The 19,700-nt window shown below is 54.2% G+C and overlaps 3 protein-coding genes across 10 annotated transcripts in view; 1 reads left to right on the plus strand and 2 right to left on the minus strand.

The window, feature by feature from the left end:
• Positions 1–1,178: 1,178 nt before the first annotated feature.
• SARS2 (seryl-tRNA synthetase 2, mitochondrial) lies at positions 1,179–14,390 on the minus strand. 2 transcript variants are annotated; one of them, XM_035286161.3, is made up of 16 exons: positions 14,097–14,390; positions 11,301–11,396; positions 8,089–8,118; positions 7,391–7,531; positions 7,256–7,310; positions 6,004–6,067; positions 5,673–5,778; positions 4,695–4,742; positions 4,355–4,463; positions 4,024–4,069; positions 3,851–3,938; positions 3,655–3,764; positions 2,139–2,232; positions 1,952–2,044; positions 1,749–1,814; positions 1,179–1,657 (listed from the first exon to the last, which is right to left on the minus strand). In XM_035286161.3, exons 1-16 carry the CDS (start codon positions 14,361–14,363, stop codon positions 1,514–1,516), a joined length of 1,557 nt encoding a protein of 518 aa, XP_035142052.1. In that variant the 5' UTR covers positions 14,364–14,390; the 3' UTR covers positions 1,179–1,513. The 2 variants fall into 2 exon arrangements, with proteins under 2 accessions (XP_035142052.1, XP_035142051.1); XM_035286160.3 differs by having other exon boundaries at positions 8,089–8,121.
• Positions 14,391–14,578: 188 nt separating this feature from the next.
• On the plus strand, positions 14,579–16,663 carry MRPS12 (mitochondrial ribosomal protein S12). Its single transcript, XM_008987973.5, has 3 exons — positions 14,579–14,626; positions 14,899–14,966; positions 15,978–16,663. Exons 2-3 carry the CDS (start codon positions 14,918–14,920, stop codon positions 16,346–16,348), a joined length of 420 nt encoding a protein of 139 aa, XP_008986221.2. The 5' UTR covers positions 14,579–14,626; positions 14,899–14,917; the 3' UTR covers positions 16,349–16,663.
• A 991-nt stretch (positions 16,664–17,654) lies between these two features.
• Positions 17,655–19,700, minus strand: part of FBXO17 (F-box protein 17) — a 38,724-nt gene continuing 36,678 nt past the window's right edge. For 4 of the 7 annotated variants that reach the window (XM_054249862.2, XM_078359333.1, XM_078359332.1 and 1 more), the window contains one exon: positions 18,546–19,074. In XM_054249862.2, coding sequence (XP_054105837.1) covers positions 18,931–19,074 — 144 coding nt within the window. In that variant the 3' untranslated portion in view covers positions 18,546–18,930. Of the gene's footprint in view, positions 17,802–17,889; positions 18,012–18,545; positions 19,075–19,700 lie in introns of those variants that run through there. The other 3 variants (XM_078359331.1, XM_078359335.1, XM_078359330.1) reach the window with 2 other exon arrangements.

The raw sequence follows: 19,700 nt of genomic DNA on the forward strand, positions 1-19,700 counted from the left end.
CTCCTGAGTAGCTGTGACTACAGAGAGGGAGACGATGCAAATGTCTGACTCAGGAAGGAATTTGGAGTTTCAACAGCAAGGCAGGTCGGGTGGACCAAGCAAGACAGATGGGCTGAAGAGGAAGGTGGAGTGGCTCAGGTGGGGCCTTAGGAGCTTCAGTGACACTTTGCCCTTTTACTGAGATGAAGCTACAGGAGGCCTCTCAGCAGGGCTGTGACATGACCCAACCGAGGTGCTCACAGGTCCCTCTGGCTGTGGCGAGGACAAGGACGGAGAGCAGGGAGCTAGTGAGGAGGCTTCCAGGGCTAGCCAAGAGGGAGGGACCGGAGGACAAGGCCACGTGGGGTCAGTAGGGAGTGAGCAGCGGGCAGATTCCAGAAATCTTTTTTTGAGACGGAGTCTTGCTCTGTCACCCAGGCTGGAGTGCAGTGGTGTGATCTTAGCTCACTATAACCTCTGCCTCCCGGGTTCAAGAATTCTGCCTCAGCCTAGCTGGGATTACAGGTGTGTGCCACCATACCCAGCTCATTTTTGTATTTTTAGTAGAGATGAGGTTTCACCATGTTAGCCAGGCTGGTCTTGGACTCCTGACCTCAAGTAATCAGCCCGCCTCGGCCTCCCAAAGTGCCGGGATTACAGGTGTGAGCCACCACACCTGGCCAGATTGTGGAAATATTCTGAAGGCAGTGCTGCCCGGATTGCTAATGAAGTGGATGTGGATATGAGAAAAAAGTCGAGGCTAACCTGTGGCCTGGGCAGCCGGGAAAATGTCCTGGGATAGGCATGCCTGGGGAGGAACGGGCATAGGCAAAGCGATGAAAGGACCAGGTGGCTTCGCTGAGTTTACGATGCCTGCGGGGCCCCTATCTGGAGCTGCGGAAGGGACAGTGGAATGGGGAACTGGAGACTGAGGAGAGGGGTGAAGCTGTCCTTCACCCTGGGGTCAGCTTGAAGGAACCCTTGCAGGGTGACTGTTCCGCCTTGTCCGGGAGGAATGGGAGATCTGACATCCTCTCAGCTCCCCTGGTGGCCCCCAAGCCAGCCTCCATGTGTGCTTCGTGGTGGCTAGGCACTCCCAGCCATGGTCCTCACAGCCACAGAGGACAGCGCCTCTGAGCGGTCACCCAGCAGCTCCTGGAAAGCCGGGCATCTCCCTTGCTCACAGATCCACAGAGGCCTTCATCCTGACCATTTATTGGGGACTTTTTGGTCAGCACTGTGGGAGGGAAGAAGGAGGGAGGGATGGAGGCCTCTTCCTCTGCTTCTCCCATCCCTAGAACCGTAAAGCTCAGATGTCCTGCTTCTCATGGGGACCCTCAATGATAACAGGGTCAGTGACTGACTCTGAAGCACAGGAATGGAGGAGAGGTGGACCCGGGGTCCAGGGGCCCAGGCATGGAGCTGATAGGACTGCAGATGTCAGGACAGGCTCCAGAACACAGGTCCCAGGTGTCTGAGATCTCCTGAGCTCCAGGAAGCAGTGACACCCCCAAGGGCTACCGTGGGTGGGTTCTCAGCTTGCAGCAGGCTGGCCAGGGAGCCCAGGCTTCCGGGGCTGGTTGGGGCCGATGTACTGGAGAGGCACGTGGGTGGGGGCCGTGATCCGATCAGTGCCCAGGTAGGGCTGTAGGGCGGGGGGCACAAGCACCGAGCCGTCCTGGGGACAGAGCAGACCTCAGGATGCTGCAGACGCCCTCCCCCTCCCCCACGCTGAGTGGCCTCTCTGTGTGGGACCCTCGACCCCTTACCTTTTGCTGGTTACTCTCCAGGAGTGCGATGAGGAGGCGAGGGACAGCACAGGCAGTGGCATTCACCTGTGAGACAGCCGCACTTGGAACCAGCCGCCCTGCCCACCCCAAGCCTGGCCCAGGGAGGGGCCCAGGTGGGCGAGTCTAGGGTGACAGAGGCTGCGGGGCGAGGGCGAGAGGGCAGGAGGCTGTGCGGGCCTCACCGTGTGGGCGAACTGCAGCTCCCCAGCTTCGGTCTGGAACATGATGTGGAGGCGGCGGCTCTGGAAGTCCGTGCAGTTGGAAGCACTGGTGACCTGGGGTGGGGGGTGGCAGGCTGAGCAGATCGGCGGGGGGGGGGGCAGGTCCATCCTCCTTCCCACCCTGCACGTCCAGTGGAGCAGGGCTCACCTCTCCAAAGTGGCCACGGCCTGGCATCCAGGCCTCAATGTCAAACTTGCGGTAGGCGGGGAGGCCCAGTTCCTGGGTGGGCATGTCCAGGACCCTGCAGCCAAGGTCAAAGGCGTGGTGAAGGTCAGCAGGTGAGAGGAGGTGCAGGGAGAAGGAATGGAAGCAATGGAAGAGAAGGCAGCCAAAAAGCAGGAAAAGGCCCAGGAGTTCGAGACCAGCCTGGGCAACACAGGGAGACCTCGTCTATTCAAAAAATAAAAAAATATATAAAAAGGAGATGATAGGGCAAAGGAGAGTCGTGAGGCCAGGGGTGGTGACGGAGAAGGTGGTATACAGAACGGGAGGCACAGAAGAGGTTGATGCGGGAGGAAAGGCACGTGGCAGGGTCTACCGGCTGTTCACAGTGGCCATTCGCACATTTGAGCATTCTATAACAGCACCCTTGGTTTCCCTTTTTCTTTTTTCGGAGACGGCGTCTTACTCTGTCACCCAGGCTGGAGTGCAGTGGTGCAATCTTGGCTCACTGCAACCTTTGCCTCCCAGGTTCAAGTGATTCTCTTGCCTCAGCCTCCTGAGTAGCTGGGACTACAGGTGTGTGCCACCATACCTGGCTAATTTTTAAAAATTTTGTAAAGACGAGCTCTCGCTGTTACCCAAGCTGGTCTTGAACTCCTGGCTTCCAGCAATCCTCCTGCCATGGCCTCCAACATGCTGAGATTACAGGCATGAGACACCACGCCTGGCCTATACTCCCAGTGATTTTTTTTTGAGATGGAGTTTCACTCTCGTTGCCCAGGCTGGAGTGAGTGCAATGGCGTGATCTCGGCTCACTGCAACCTCCACCTCCTGGGTTCAAGTGATATTCCTGCCTCAGCCTCCAAAGTAGCTAGGATTACAGGTATGTGCCACCACTCCTGGCTAATTTTGTATTTTTAGTAGAGATGAGGTTTCTCCATGTTGGTCAGGCTGGTCTTGAACTCCTGACCTCAGGTGATCCACCTGCCTCAACCTCCCAAAGTGCTGGGATTACGGGAATGAGCCACCACACCCAGCCTACATTTCCAGTTTTTTTACAATGGGTCACCCAGAAAAGCAGCCCACATTTTTTAGCCTCTCCTGAAAGCTGCGTGTGCCTGACAGGGTGAGAGGACGTGGGGTTGGCAACCTCTGGGTTCTCCCTTTCCCAGCCTCGCTTTCCATTGGGTGGTGAAAAAGCTGCACAGATAAGACAGATGAGGCAGCGGCCCAGGGAACGGGGGTGGGGCAGCAGGAGGAAAGGGGCCTGGGTCTCCACCCTGGGGCACCCTGTGCTACTCTTGCTTCTGTTAATCCCATGACAGACCACAGGCTCACGGGCACACAAACCGGAATCCTGTCTCTGCCCCTGTAATCCTTATACAGGAAAATGGGAGCAACAAGAGGGCTGGAGGGTGGTTCGAGACCAAGCAGCTAGCCAGCCCCTCGTCCCTCCCTACCCCACCCCAGCCATCCCAGGGCCCCCAACCCCTCTCCACACCGGAAGTGCAAACCCAGCTCTGTCAAGATCTCCATCTGAAGGGACAGGAACTCCTCCAGCAGCTGTGAGCTCTGCTCCAGCCCAGGGCCTGTCACCCCAAACATCTCCACCTGGGACAGAGGGCAAGGGAGTCAGAAGGCTCTAAGCTGTTGGGGTGACCCCCACCCCAGCCCCGCTTAGTCCCCGCAACACCAGCCTTGGTGAAGTGGTGGACTCGATACAGCCCCCGGGGGTCCTTTCCCGTGTTTGTCTCTGCCCGGTAGCAGGTGCTGGAACAAACCATCCTGGCAAAGAGCAGGGGAGGTCGGGTCAAGGAAGGCAGAGTGGATGTCACAGGTAGGGTCAAGGTCTGAGGAAACCAGGTGTCACCTGACTGGCAGGTCCCTGAAGGCCACGCTGTGATCCATGAAGTAGCCTGGGAGGAGAAGGGGACCACAGGGTGAGCCAGGGCTGCCAGTGCCCCAAGGAAGCCTTTGTGAAAATAAAAGGCACTACCTCTGGTGGATGAAACCAGGTCAAGGCATGGGGCTGGACTGTCACTGTACAGTCGTGCAGTAAACAACCTACACAACCGTACATGTTGGCCCTGGGGCTGCTGAGCTGCTCTAGGCAGGTAGCCACCCCCAGCCGCCCCTGGATGCTCCCAGTTTTCCCCCCACATTGCTCCCGCTCCTCCCCCAGTGCCCACACAGGTGCTCACCTGCAAGCCCCACCTCTGCTGTTCCAGCCAGGTTGAGATCTTCGAAGCGGGAGGGGTCAATGTTGTAAATTTGGGATGGGTTGGCATTTGGTGTCATCCCACAGCCTTCCTGGGGGAGGAGGCCAGGCCACAGGGGTCAGGGTAAACCCAGCCTCCCCCGTTTTACAGTCACAACCCCAGCTCCTCCCCTGGACACATCTGGGGTTGCCCTGGCCTTGCTGGTATGGCCTGGCCCCCTTGACTCAGGCCAAGGGTGGTCTCCTCAGGTCTCCCTGCCTCAGGCACCTACAAGAGGACCTGACACCCAGGTGGCGGAAGGGAGCGGGGCGGCCTCACTCACAAACACTGCTCCTCGGAGAAGGTCTGGCACCGTCATGGGGGTGAAGCCCTGTTCAGGAGAGAGGGTGAGTGAGCGGAGCTGGCACCTCCACCAGATGCCAAGCTCAGCCCCAAAGAAGGGGTGCTGCAGAGTGAGCCAGCGGCTTCCAAAGCCCTTCCTCCTCAGATGAAACTGAGGCAGGGGCTGGAGCAGTGGCTCACAGCTGTAATCCCAGCACTTTGGGAGGCCAAGGCCGGCAGATCACTTGAGGCCAGGAGTTTGAGACCAGCTTGGCCAACATGGCAAAACCCCATCTCTACTAAAAATACAACAATTAGCCAGCATGGAGATCATGCCACTGCACTCCAGCATGGGTGACAGAGCGAGACTCATCAAAAAGACAAAAAAAATTAGCTGGCATGGGATTACACATGCTTGTAATCCCAGCTACTTTCGAGGCTGAGGCAGGAGAATTGCTGGAACCCAAGAGGTCGAGGTTGCAGTGAGCCAAGACTGTGGCCCTGTACTCCAGCCTGAGTGACAGAGCGAGACTCCGTCTCAAAAAAAATAAATAAAAAGTACAGATCTGGTCATGCCCTAGCCTGCTTAAAAGCCTCCCATGGCTCCCCTAGTACCCTCTGGAAATGTCCGAGTCCCTCACCATGACCAATGCTCCATGCAACCAGCTCCTGCCATTTCAATGGATGCTATGATTCACAGATGCCTGTTTATACCACAAGCAGGCAGTGAGGTGCAGCGGTTACAAGCACAAGCTCGAGGCCCAGTTCCAGACTGGCTGTGGAACCTCAGGCTAGGTACCTTCCCTTCTGGACCTCAACCCTCTCTCTAAAGTGGGGATGATGACAGCACCCACTTCATGCAGTTGTCACAAGGACTAAATGTGTCAATGATACACGTGGCAGAGCAGTGACCCCATAGCCCTCTGAGCTCAGCTTCGATGGCACCCCCTCCAGGCAGCCCTTCTATCTTGGCCCATACCCGGCGGAGAAGCTTGTTGAGTGTGAAGTTGACCAGGCCATGCTGCAGGAGGGCCCCAGCCCCTCGTAGGTAATAGGAACGGTGGCCAGACACGTGGGACAGGCGCCTGGGAGACAGAGAGACAGGTGGGTGTGCACATGGGCCAGGCTGGCAGGGAACGTGGGGATGCAAACACCTGGGGGAAGAAGCCCAGCTGCTGGGTGGGGCTGGGGCATCAAAGATTCATGGAATTTCCACATCTCACGCTGAAGCCAAAGGGGCAGGAGCGGCCACCAGCTGTCGGTGTGCTGGCGGCTGGGATGGGGTGCTGGGAGCTGGGAGAGGGGCTCACTTCTGACGGATGATGTCGAGTTTCTCGCCGATTTCCAGGTGGCCCCGGGGTTGGAAGGAGAAAGCTACATATGGGTGAAAAGCACCAGTGTAAGGGGGCAGAGAGGGACGAGGCTGAGATAAAGGCTTCCAGAGACAGGAGGGAGGAGGGACGGTGAGAGAAAGGAAAGCAGGGGCAGGAAGAGAGAAGGGAGAGTGGGGCACGGAAAGAGAGGGAGAGGGAGTGAGTGAAGGGAGGGAGAGAAAAGCAGAGACAGGGAGAGGAAATGAGATGGAGGCAGAGGGGAGTAGAGGGGGCGGGTGGGGAAGGCGGAGTTAGAAACAGAGAGGAGCAAGGCCGGAGGAGGAAGGGAGGGGGAGAATCAGAGAGAAGGACACACAGAGTCTGGGAGGAAAAGCCCTGGAGACAGGGACCAAAGCAAGGGGGTCAGAGAGAGACAGAGACAGACACACACACACAGATACAGACACACACACACAGATACAGACACACACACACAGATACACACAGACACAGACACACACAGACACAGACAGACGCATACACAGTTACACACACAAATATAGTCACATACACAGACATACACACACATATACACACACAGCTACAGACACACCCACACAGATACAGACACAATCACACACACAGATACACACACACACACAGAGATATAGTAACATACACAGAAACACATATACACACAGACACAGACACACAGATACACACACACAGATGCACACACAGATACACAGACACAAATATAGTCACATACACAGATACACAGACACACACACACAATACACACAGACAGATACACATACCCAGATACAGACACAATCACACACATAGATACACACACACACAAACACACAGATATAGTCACATACACAGATACACATATACAGACACAATCACACAGACACACACAGACACACAGATATACAGACACACACACAGATATACAGAGATAGACACACACAGATACAGACACACACACAGATACCAAAGACACACAGATACACACATGACACACAATACACACACACATGATACACACCCACAACACAGGGTGGGTCTGCCCAATGGTGAGGGGGAAAGAATGAAAACCCAAGGACCACCTCTCAGGGACAGCTCAAGCCTGGTCAAGGCAGGAAGCTGGAGCCACCTCCTGTAGTACCAGGAGTTCTCCAGGTTCCAGCCACGTTCCCAGGCTGTGGGGGCCCCTACACCCCAAGGTTGGGGTGTGGCCCACCTGGCTTGTCTCCGACCACATGGAGCACTCGAGCCTGGCTCTCATCCCCGACGGGCTGTAGGGAGACAGCAGCAGTCACGGGAAGGTGGCCCTGGGTGGGCCCCTGGCCTCCCTGCCACCTGGCCTGGCGCTCACCACGTCTGGATGGGTCTGGTTGGGCAGCCTCAGCGCCTGCAGGTAGAACTCCTCCTCAAGCTGGGCCTCCCTGGGGTACAGGGGAACAAGCTCCTTTCGGATCTCCCGGCCGCGTGCCCGCAGACTCTGGTACTGGGGGTCCTGGGGGCAGCATGGGTGGGGTCAGGACTCCCCCAACCAGTGTGACCTTGATCCTGACTGGCAGAGCCCCTGTGGTGGGCATTCATGCCTCTTCTTGGGCCCGGCATCCTGAATGTCTTTGCAGGAACTTCCCTCACCAACACACAGCAGATTTGTGGGGAAAAAGAGTCAGACCTGGCCAAATGGAACGTTCTATTGCTTTGGCCACAATGACTGGCTCCGAGATAGGCACCCGATGCCAGCTGAACTCATGAGAATCAGCCCCAGGACTTTAACTGGATCTATCAGGAAAGTGTGCTTCACTTTGCCTCCCACTTACACAATGGGAGAAAGATGGCCTGGGGATGCGAGAAACGCAGGACTGAATATGGAGCCAGTGCCTGGATCCAGCCGCACCTGAAGCCGCTTTAGTTTCATGTATCAATACAGCCTATTTTTTTCCCCCCTTAAACTTGTTTGAGTTGTTTTCTGTTACTTACAATAGTGGAATGGTGACTGGCAGAGTATCCTCCCTGCCCACCCCCTACCCCAGACAGAACATCAGCTCCCCACAGTACCTGCTGCACTTCACCACAGTCTCGGTTTGCCTGCTAGGAAAGAGACAGGGTGGGTGATTAGGCTGATGAAGCTGAGGGTGGGGAAGAGAAAAAAGGAAGGGTGAAAGGTCAATCAAGGCCAGAGGATCCTAGTCTCCTGCTCTGTCGACAGTGCCTCAGTTTCTCTATTGGTGACTACAGAGATAAGATAATTAACAGTAATGACAGCTACAGCTGTCCTGCCTCCACGCCAGGCTCCGTGCACAGAACTCTCCATGACCCGAGTTCTTCACAATCCACTCTAAGAGGCAGGCATTCATGCAAACCCTGTGTGACATGGTTTTGCTCTGTGTCCCCACCCAAATCTTATCTCAAATTGTAATTCCATCTGTTGAGGAAGGGACCTGGTGGGAGGTGATCGGATCCTGGGGGTGGTTTCGCCCATGCTATTCTCGTGAGTTCTCACAAGATCTGATGATTTACAAGTGTTTGGCAGTTACCCCCACAAGCTCTCTCTGGCCACCACGTGGAAGGGAAAGTGCCTGGCTTCCTATTCCCCTTCTGCCATAATTTTAAGTTTCCAGAGGCCTCCCAGCCACGGAAACTGTGAGTCCATCAAACCTCTTTTCTTTGTAAATTACCCACTTTTAGGTATTCTTTATAGCAGTGTGAAAATGGGGCTGGGGGTGGTGGCTCACAACTGTAATCCCAGCACTTTGGGAGGCTGAGGCAGGCAGATCACCTGAGATGTGGAGTTTGAGAACAGCCTGACCAACGTGGAGAAACCCCATCTCTACTAAAAATACAAAATTAGCCAGGCGTGGGTGTGCATGCCTGTAATCCCAGCTACTCGGGAGGCTGAGGCAGGAGAATCGCTTGAACCTGGGAGGCGGAGGTTGCAGTGAGCCAAGATTGTGCCACTGCACTCCAGTCTGGGCGACAGAGCAAGACTGTCTCAAAAAGAAAGAAAATAGACTAATATACTCTGTCTGCAGATATGAAAATGGGGGCTTGGAAAGGCGTTTGAGGGCCTGTAACCAAGGGCCCTCGACATTCTGAACCTTCCATGATCCTAAGCAGCTGAGGGAATTAGACAGCCTGGGTCTGAATATTGGGCACCTACCTGCTGCGAGCCCTTGGGCCTCTGCCCCCCTGAGCCTCAGTATCCCTATCTGTGAAGTGGGATGGTAACAGGACCCCCTGGCAGGGCTGTTGTGCAGCTTCCCTGAAAAGATGAGTTAGCTCTCAAAAGACATTGGATGATCCATTGCGTTGCTTTCGCTGGCTGTCGGTGACACACACAGTCTGAGGCTTGCCACTCAGTAGGTGCTGGGAGAGGCCTCCAAACAGAGCAGTGAAAACCAACTGCCTGGGTGCAAACCCTGCGTCTCCCACTTCCTGGCTATGAGACTTAGGTACTTTTTTGGGTTGTTTTTTCTTTGACACAGGGTCTTGCTCTATTGCCCAGGCTGGAGTGTGATGGTGTGATCACACAATTTGAGGCTGACTGCGGCCTTGAACTCTCGGACTCAAGTGATCTTCCTGCCTCGGCCTCCAGAGTAGCTGGGACTGCAGGCTCACGCCCCCATACCTGGCCACTTAGGCCCATTTTAATGCCTTAGGGCCTCACTGTTTCCCAGCTATAAAACTGGGTTTGTACGGTTCCTGTGTCAGAGGCTGTCGTGAGGATTAAGAGCATGGAAAGCACCTGGCATGATACACAGCGATTTCTGCATAAGGTCTGCTTTTTTCATGATTGTTTTTAAGCCCTCTGTTGCAGATGCTTTTGGTTGTCTAACCCAAGATCCTTCTTCCAGGCCGGGCACAATGGCCTGGAATCCCAGCACTTTGGGAGGTCAAGGCAGGTGGATCACCTGGGGTCATGAGTTCGAGACCAGCCTGACCAACATGGTGAAACCCTGTCTCTACTAAAAATGCAAAACTAGCCAGGCGTGGTAGTGCATCTCTGTAATCCCAGCTACTTGGGAGGGTGAGGCAGGAGAATCAGTTGAACTTTGGAGGCAGAGGGTGTAGCAAGCCACTGCACTCTGGCCTGAGTGACAGAGTGAGACTCAAAAAAAATAAATACAAATAAAATAAAGATCCTGGCTGGGAGGCCAAGGCAGGCGGATCACCTGACGTCGGGAGTTCGAGACCAGCCTGGCCAACATGGAGAAATCTGTCTCTACTAAAATTACAAAATTAACCAGGTGTGGTGGGGCACACCTGCAATCCAAGCTACTTGGGAGGGTGAGGCAGGAGAATTGCTTGAATTCAGGAGATGGAGGTTGCAGTGAGCTGAGACTGTGCTGTTGTACTCTAGCCTGGGCAAAAAGAGCAAAACTCCATCTCAAAAAAAAAAAAAAGATCCCTTCTTTCTCCTTCCCCACAGAACTCTGACTCAGTTCTCCCTTCCCTGGCAGCTGCAGTTCAGGGCACATGGGCCCCACCTGAGGCTGGTCTCCAATCAGGCTGTGCTGGCTGCCTGAACAACTGCAGCGGGGTGGGGCTCTGGGCCCAGGGGACACGAGGGGACTCTGTTGGATGCTTCAGGAAAGGTGTCCTTGCTCCTGGAGAAGGAACTCAAGGCAGAGAAGTCCCTATCTCCTCCCCGCACTGGCACAGTCATGTGAGGAGACGCTGGACTGCAGCAGCCATCTGGAAACCCTGATGGGGAAACTGAGGAAAGATCAGTGCAATGACATTGCCGGTGCAGAGAAAAGAAAAGCGCCTGGGCTGGGGATGCTGGAAGAGCCACTAATCAACCCTAGGGTTGCCAGGGTCCTGCACGGTGTGCTATGCGGGGAAATGCATGTCCACGTTGTTCATGCTATTTTTATTTATTTATTCATTTATTTATAGATGGAGTCTGACTCTGTTGCCCAGGGTGGAGTGCAATGGCATGATCTCGGCTCACTGCAACCTCCATCTCCTGGGTTCAAGCCATTCTCCTGTCTCAGTCTCCCACAGGTAGCTGGGATTACACGTGCCCGCCACCACACCAGCTCATTTTTGTATTTTTAGTAGATAGAGGTGGGGTTTCACCATGTTGCCCAGACTGGTCTCCAACACCTGATTACAGGTGATCCTCCAACCTAGTCTCCCGAGTAGTTGGGATTACAGGCGTGAGCCACTGCGCCAGCCTGTTCAAGCTCTTTAAATTCAGTTTCCTGTTACCTGTGTCAAGAGACACCCTCGTAGCCACTCCCCACCTACTCGGGCCCCACGCTCACCAGCAGGGCCTGCACTGCCTTCGTCACAGCTGCCTTCTCTTCCTCCAGGCTCCGGATCTGCTCCCGCAGCCGCCTCAGCTCCTGCCATGTCGAGATCTGGGTGGATATACGAGGGAAGGAGGTGAGTAGTCACTGATCCTGCCCGTCTCTCTGGAGCCCCCCTGGACACCTGGACCTGCGGCAGGATGAGGCAGAGATCTCTACCTAGCCCTCAGAGGCCATCTTCTCCTCCTCCCCTTCAGTACTGGAACACCCTGAGGCTCAGCTGGCCACACAGCTGCCCAGAATTAAGACACACTGGCTGAGTGTAGTGGCTCACACCTGTACTCCTAGCACTTTGGGAGGCTGAGGTGGGTGGATCACTTAAGGTCAGGAGTTGGAGACCAGCCTGGCCAACATGGTGAAACCCCATTTCTACTAAAAACACAAAAATTAGGTGGGTGTGGTGGCACGTGCCTGTAATCCCAGCTACACGGGAGGCTGAGGCGGGAGAATCGCTCAAACCTGGGAGGCAAATCAAGGGCGCCGTGAGCCGAGATCTCACCACTGCACTCCAGCCTGGGGGATAAGAGCAAAACTGCATCTCAAATATAAAAAATATGTATCTTTTACTAAACTGTAAACTCAGGTCATGAGAGGGCACAGTGGGGTAGTTAAGATTGTGGAGTCTGGGTGTGGTGGCTCACGCCTGTAATCTCAGAATTTTGGGAGGCTAAGGCAGGAGGATCACTTGAGCACAGGAGTTCAAGACCAGCCTGGGCAACATAGCATGTTCCTGTCTCTACAGAAACTACAAAAGTTTAGCTGGGTGTGGTGGTATCTGCCTGTAGTCTCAGCTACATGGGAGGCTGAGGTGGGAGGATTGCTTGAGCCCAGGAGTTAAAAGTTGCAGTGAGCTATAACTGTACCACTGTACTCCATCCTGGGTGATAGAACAAGACCGTCTCTTAAAAAAAAAAAAAAAAAGTAGATCTGGAGCCAGGAAGCACAGGTAAAAATTGCCACTCTGGCCGGGCGCGGTGGCTCAAGCCTGTAATCCCAGCGCTTTGGGAGGCCGAGGCAGGCGGATCACGAAGTCAAGAGATCGAGACCATCCTGGCCAACATGGTGAAACCCCATCTCTACTAAAAATACGAAAATTAGCTGGGCATGGTGGCACGTGCCTGTAGTCCCAGCTACTCAGGAGGCTGAGGCAGGCGAACTGCCTGAACCCGGGAGGTGGAGGTTACAGTGAGCCGAGATTGTGCGACTGCACTCCAGCCTGGGGCCTGGTGACAGAGGGATACTCTGTCAAAAAAAAAAAAAAAAAATTCCCGCTCTGCCACTTCCCAGTTGCATGACCTAGCGCAAGTGAATTAGCTTCTTGGGGCCTTACTATTCCCTCTGATAAAATAGGGGAAATAATGGCAACTACTTCAGAGTTATCATGAAAATTAAATGAGGTTAAAGTGTATAAAGCACTTCAAACAGAAGGGAGTCCAAGAGAGGGCTGGGAAAACGTGGGACCCCCACCGTCCCTAACACCTCACCATAGAGATATGGTGAACCCGGTTCTAATCCCTCCCACCCCCCCGCCCTCCTTTTTTTTTTAGACGGAGTCTTGCTCTGTTGCCAGGCTGGAGTGCAGTGGTGCAATCTCAGCTCACTGCAACCTCCTACTCCCTGGTTCAAGTGATCCTCCTGCCTCAGCCTCCTGACTAGCTGGGATTATAGGCACTCGCCAGTACACCCAGCTATTTTTTTGGTATTTTTAGTAGAGGCAAGGTTTCATCATATTGGGCAGGATGGTCTTGATCTCTTGACCTCGTGATTCGCCCGCCTCAGCCTCCCGAAGTGCTGGGATTACAGGTGTGAGCCACTGCGCCCGGCCTCTAATTCCCTTTCGTAAGTGCTAGCAATTGTATTATTATTCACCGCACATTTGCAACATCTGGAACACTGGAACATGTAGTTGCACCTTAAATATCAATTTAATAGAACCATTCATTTTAATGCATTCATTCATTCATTAAATAACCCTATTTAACTGCCTGATACGTGGGGGGGAGGTGCAGAACTCTCCCTAAATCTCTCTCCAAAGGCAAGCGCTCCAGCACATCCCAGCCCCGACCCCGTCCGATTCACACTTGGCTCCCCGTTTTCGTGTGTGTGTGTGTGTGTGTGTGTGTGTGTTTTGAGATGGAGTCTCTCACTGTTGCCGGGGCTGGAGTGCAATGGCGTGATCTCGGCTCACTGCAACCTCTGCCACCCCCGGGTTCAAGCGATTCTCCTGCTTCAGCCTCCCGAGTAGCCGGGATTACAGGTGCCTGCCACTACGCCCAGCTAATTTGTTGTATTTTTAGTAGAGACGGGGCTTCACTATGTTGGCCAGGCTGGTCTCAAACTCCTGACTTCGTGATCCACCCGCCTCGGCTTCCCAAAGTGCTGGGATTACAGGCGTGAGACACCGCGCCAGGCCTTCCTTCATGGTCTTAGGGTAAGGTTGGCATGAGATTGGAGAACGGAGGACAATGTCACATAGCAAGTTCCTAGAGGACAGTAGGTACCCAGCGAGCAGTATGAAACAGGCACATAATGGGTGTCGGGGACACAGTAGGCATTTTTGGCACATAGTAAGGCCTCAGCACTCATTGGACAACTGGCACATACGGGTGCCATACATAAGACGTTGGCTCAACTTGGGAAGGAACTAAAATTCCTGCAATAAGTTCGTCCCCTGCTGGAGCGCATCTTGCAAACCCAATTCTTCCATAAAGCAAACCACCCTTTCCCGCCGGCCAGCGCAGGCGCACTCACGATCGCGGGCAGGTCCGCTGAGCGCAGCACCCCCTTGCGGAGCTCCAGGGCGCGTGCGGCCTCTTCTGGGCATGCGCAGAGCAACTCTATGTCCAGCTTAGGGAGTTCGCTGTAGCCCTCGCGCGCATGCTCGTACAAGAGGTTCCGGCTTCGTTTCTCTGTAGCGAAACTCCTCCTTGGACTGTGGTTGGAGACGCAGCCTTCCCGGGGCCGGAGCCCCCGACGAGTCAACAAAGGCCACAAGCGCCGCGCCATGGACGCAGCCATCTTGGACCAGGGACAGCGGGGCACTTCGTCCCGCCTACTCCGCGTTTAGACCAATTGTAAAGCAGCATTCCTGTTCTGGACGAGCCAATCATATCCTGAGGAAAGTTGACCGAGATAGAGTCGGTCGTGGCCCAATCGTCGTCTATGTCCCGCCTCTTCGGTGACGCAAAGGCGGAACCAGCCAATCCCTGCACCAATAGCGCCCGGAAGAGGCTAGAGGCAGGTTTCAACGTGTCCGCGACCTCACCGCTGGAGTACTTGAGGTTGTTGGGATCCTGGGGTCCTCCAAATCTACCAGGCTCTCTCCCCAGTTTCCCACTTCCTCTTATGTGCGGGCGAGAGTGGCTGGGTCCTCGGAGACCACTCAGAGCGAGGCTAAATTTACGGAGGGACTGTTAGCAGGATGAGGGGTTGTGGTTAGCTCTAAAGAGGGACTTCCTTTGATTTAACCGAGAAGGTCCTGAGAGCGGATCGGGGACCATTTGGGGAGCGGCCAGTTTTCCCTCCTTTCTGAGTGTCTTATCCCCTACCACAGGGACGGCCCAGGCGGCAGGATGTCCTGGTCTGGCCTTCTCCGTGGCCTCAACACGTCCCTAACTTGTGGTAAGTAGGGGACTCGGGCTTAAGGGACGAGGCTAGAGAATGAGGGTTATTTGCTCTGGGTTATTGTGTGCCTCCGCCGGAGCCCCGAGGGAACCCGGGGATGGAAAAACACGGTGGGGTTTGGCGGAACAAGGGCTTCTAGAGCAAGAGGTTGGAAGCAGCTGCATGGAGGGCTACTGCGTGTCAATTTTATTATTTAAGCTCTCCCTGTGTCGCCCAGGCTGGAGTGCAGCGGTGTGATCACAGCTCACTGCAATCTCGACCTCCTGGCCTCAAGTGATCCTCCTGTTTCAGCCTCCCAAGTAGCTGGGACGACAGGCCTGCAGAACCACAACCAGCTAGTTTTTTGATTTTTTTTTTTTTTTTTTTTTTTTGTAGAGACAGAGGTCTCCCTATGTTGTCCAGTCTGTTCGTAACTCCTGAGCTCAAGTGATCCCTCCACAGCCTCTGAAAGCGCTAGGATTACATGTGTGACCCACTGAGCCTATTATTGTAAACAGCATTAAAAGTAATGTTTCCTGGTCGGGCACGGTGGCTCACACCTGTAATCCTAGCACTTTGGGAGGCTGAGGTGGGTGGATCACCTGAGGTCAGGAGTTTGAGACCAGCCTGACTAACACGGTGAAACCCCCTCTCTACTAAAATTACAAACATTAGCCGAGTGTGGTGGTGGGCACCTGTAGTCCCAGCTACTCTGGAGGCAGAGATAGGAGAATTGCTTGAACCCAGGAGGCAGAGGTTGCAGTGAGCCGAGATCACGCCATTTCACTCCAGCCTAGGTTCCTTGAAGAATAAAATGAGTTAATTCACGTAAAATGCCTAAAAGAGAAGCTGATGCGTGGTGGTTGCTCAATAAATGTTAGCTAGTAATACTTTGATCTGTAAATACTGCTAGACATGAATAAATGCATCCTCGTAAAGTGCATGAACAATGCCTAGAACACCAAAATTGAGTTGCCCCTACACTAATATCTGTTCTCTGGGATGATAACGCCTTTCGGCCCTCTCCAGGCCTAGCTCTGGTTCCCCGGCTCTGGGCCACCTGCTCCATGGCTACTCTGAACCAGATGCACCGCCAGGGGCCTCCCAAGCGGCCGCCTCGGAAGTTGGGCCCCACAGAAGGCCGGCCGCAGCTGAAGGGCGTGGTCCTGCGCACGTTCACCCGCAAGCCCAAGAAGCCCAACTCTGCCAATCGCAAGTGCTGCCGTGTGCGGCTCAGCACGGGCCGCGAGGCCGTCTGCTTCATCCCCGGGGAGGGCCACACCCTGCAAGAGCACCACATTGTCCTTGTGCAGGGCGGCCGCACCCAGGACCTGCCAGGCGTCAAGCTCACCGTTGTGCGTGGCAAGTATGACTGTGGCCACGTGCAGAAGAAGAAGTGACCGCTGGGGGCCCAGTGGGCTGGGCACCCCTGCAGAACATGAACCTTCCACTCCGGGCTGCAGCAGGGTCCCTGGATGCTAGCTCTTGCGCCTCTGGAGGCAGCCAATCTTGGATTCGAAGCCTGGCTCTGCCTCTTCCATCAGGACCACTATTGAACCATAGGAGTCCTGGGGGTGCAAAGGGTGCCCCTGTGTGCACATCCTTGGCTCCTGTGTTTAGAGGAGTGGCCTGAGGGGCCTTTTCTGCTGGAACAAGACACTGTACTGCCCTCTGCTGGGAAGGGGTTTTAATAAACAGATCCTGGCGCTCCTGAAGTGAATCCCTTGTGGAATATCTGCCTTCTGTGTGGCTGTGTCAAGGGACATGTCTGACATTCAGTTTCCTCCTCCAGAAAATAGTTCCATTGGTGGTATCTCCTCTGTTTGGTTTGGTAAAAATTAAATTCGATGCTCTAGTGTGTAACACACAGAGTGCTACTCTTTTTTTTTTTTTTCGACAAAGTCTCGCTCTTTCTCTAAAAAAAAAAAAGCTCCAGCCTTGACCTCCTGGGCTCAATCGATCCTCCTGCCTCAGCCTCCTGAGTATCTGGGACCACAGGTGTGTGCCACCACACCTGGCTTATTTTTCCATTTCTTTAGAGTGGGAATCGGGCTTTGTCGTTCAGGCTGGTCTTGAACTCTTGGCCTCCATAGATCCTTTCACCTTGGCCTCCCAAAATGCTGGATTATACAGGTGAGCCACCATGGCCAGCCAGTGGAATTGTTTTTATATTATTACCAGTCTGACACACCTGGGCTCGAATCCTGGCTCCCTGTCGTAATTGCTATGAGACCTGGCTATGTTAGTCCCCCTGTGGGCCTCAGCTTCCTCCCTTGGAAAATGGCACTGATGGTAATACTGACTGCACATGATCACCTGCTTGGCCATATAAGATTTAAGATGTGGGGGCGGGATACGGTGGCTCGCCTGTAATCCCAGCACTTTGGAAGGCTGAGGTGGGCCAATCACCTGAGGTCAGGAGTTTGAGACCAGCCTGGCCAACATGGCAAAACCCCATCTCTACTAAAAATACAATAATTACCCAGGTGCGGTGACATGTGCCTGTAATCCCAGCTACTGAGCTAGGAGAATCGCTTGAACCTGGGAGGTGGAGGTTGCAGTGAGCTGAGATCTGCATCAATGCACTACAGCCTGGGCAACAGAATGAGACTCTATCTCAAAAAAGAAAAAAAGATGTGGAAACTGTTTTTGTACCATTGGGCTCTCGAGCCCAGCGCTGATCCAAGCCCCGCCTCCCCTACCTACTGGTTGGGTAACCTTGGGAGGACCATTTACACTCTTGAGCCTGGACCAGATGGTGCCGACTAGGGTGTATGCCTGAGAGCTGCTCGGTGCGTCATAGCTGTCTCCGAGTTCTGCGCGGTGCCCGGCGCACAGCCTCCCGAGGGTCTCCTGATTGTAAACATGAGGTTACAAGGTCTTAGGATCAGAGCTGGTGGCGGACAAGAGCATTGATTACAGATCAAAATCACCCATCCCCTTGTATTTAGCACCAGTTTTATTGAGCTAGTTTGTTGGCCATGCCTAGCTGGGAAATAGAGACGTAAAGGGAGATGGGGGGACGGGAGAGCTTTTCCTCATGGCACGCCTTGCTCCAGGAGTCTATACAGGAGTGTGGAGAAAAGGAAGTGTTATCTGGCAGGAAGCTGCCCCTCAAAGCAGGAGGTGGGGGTGGGTGACTTGGCCTCTGACGGAATTCTGATGAGAGAGGCGCCAGCCTGGCCCAAACAGGAGATGCTGATGGGCAGTGCTGACCACGTTGCACAGAGATGGTCAGTCACACAGTGCCATGGTGGGATCCCAGAGACCACCCCAAACAGCAGATGACCCTGTTGGTCTCAAGGACAGACTGCCCCGCCTGACCTCTGCTCCTGCCAGTGATCGTTACCCCAAAAACATGCTGGCAGGTCTCTGCTCCCCGCATCGGTGGCTTTCCCCCTCTCTTACAAATCCTGATCCTTGCAGGAGACAATCTGCAGGCAAACGAACTAAATGTCTCTTTCCTGACACCTCCGTCCTGGGAAGCTGTGAGCAGCCTGCTTTGTCACATAGCATGACAGCTACCACGCTGAAGCAGCAGGAAGCGGGTTCATGGAAGGTGTGCTGAGAACCAGCTACACGTGACCCCCTACTGTCTCTGGGTATCCTCTGGCTTCTGGCCACAAGGCTGCTTTTTTTTTTTTTTTTGATATAGGGTCTTACTCTCTTGCCCAGGCTGGAGTGCAGTGGTGAAATCACAGCTCACTGCAGCCTTGATCTCCTGGACTCAGGCAATCCTCCCACCCAAGCCTCCCAAGTAGCTGGGATGGCAGGCGACACCACCATGCCTGGCTGATTTTTAAAAAATTATTTGTGGAGATAGGGTCTCACTATGTTGCCCAAGCTGGTCTTGAACTCCTGGGCTCCAGTGATCCTCCCACCTCGGTCTCCTGAAGTGCTGGTATTCCACAGGTGTGAGCCACCGCACCCAGCTGCAAGGCTGGTCTTGACTGATGACGTCCAGCAGACAGTAGTCCGGTCACTAGGACAGACGGATCCTGACCCTCACACTGGAGTGGGTCACAAGGGCACCATAGTGCCCCACCCAGGAACGCGTGTCTCTCCCGTACTGCTCAAAAGATACGTATCGGATGCCCTTGCCAAAGTTGGTGAAGACATGGGAGACCTGCAGGGGGAAGGGGAGTGAGAGGGTGAGGGCCTGTGGCCCCTGTCTCTTCCTCCACCTCAACAGAGAGGCAAAGGCCCTGAGATGGGGGCCTGCCTGGAGCTGCTCGAGGGGAGGAGCAGGAGAAGGGGTCAGGGAAGTGATGGGCAGATCATGGCCTTGTGGGCCACAGGAGGACTTTGGCTTTTTCTTTTCTTTTTTTTTTTTTTTCAATTTATAAGTGGAGATAAAACTTTCATAAAACAAAATTCACCATTTTATATATTTATTTATTTTTTGAGACAGAGTCTCGCTCTGTTGCCCAGGCTGGAGTGCAGTGCCATGATCTCGGCTTACTGTAACCTCTGCCTCCGGGTTCAAGAGATTCTCCTGCCTCGCTCTCCCCAGTAGCTGGGATTACAGGCACCTGTTACCATGCTCAGCTGATTTTTGTGTTTTTAGTAGAGACAGGGTTTCACTATGTTGGCCAGGCTGGTCTTGAACTCCTGACCTCAAGTGATCCCTCCACCTTGGCCTCCCAAAGTGCTGGAACTACAGATGTGAGCCACTGCACTCGGCCCAAAATTCACATTTTAAAGGTTACAATTCAGTGGTTTTAAGTTGATTCATGATGTTATGCGGCCATC

The sequence above is a fragment of the Callithrix jacchus genome, chromosome 22 (genome assembly GCF_049354715.1).
Source record: "Callithrix jacchus isolate 240 chromosome 22, calJac240_pri, whole genome shotgun sequence".
Taxonomy (NCBI): Eukaryota; Metazoa; Chordata; class Mammalia; order Primates; family Cebidae; genus Callithrix; species Callithrix jacchus.

Coding starts and splice junctions, on each gene's coding strand:
- SARS2 (XM_035286160.3), bottom strand. CDS start 14,363: ATGGCTGCGTCCATGGCGCGGCGCTTGTGGCCTTTGTTGACTCGTCGG. Junction 3,765..3,850: donor GAGTCCACCACTTCACCAAG/GCTGGTGTTGCG, acceptor CCTCTGTCCCAG/GTGGAGATGTTTGGGGTGAC. Junction 2,045..2,138: donor GCCGTGGCCACTTTGGAGAG/GTGAGCCCTGCT, acceptor CCCCCACCCCAG/GTCACCAGTGCTTCCAACTG.
- MRPS12 (XM_008987973.5), top strand. CDS start 14,918: ATGTCCTGGTCTGGCCTTCTCCGTGGCCTCAACACGTCCCTAACTTGT. Junction 14,967..15,977: donor CAACACGTCCCTAACTTGTG/GTAAGTAGGGGA, acceptor GGCCCTCTCCAG/GCCTAGCTCTGGTTCCCCGG.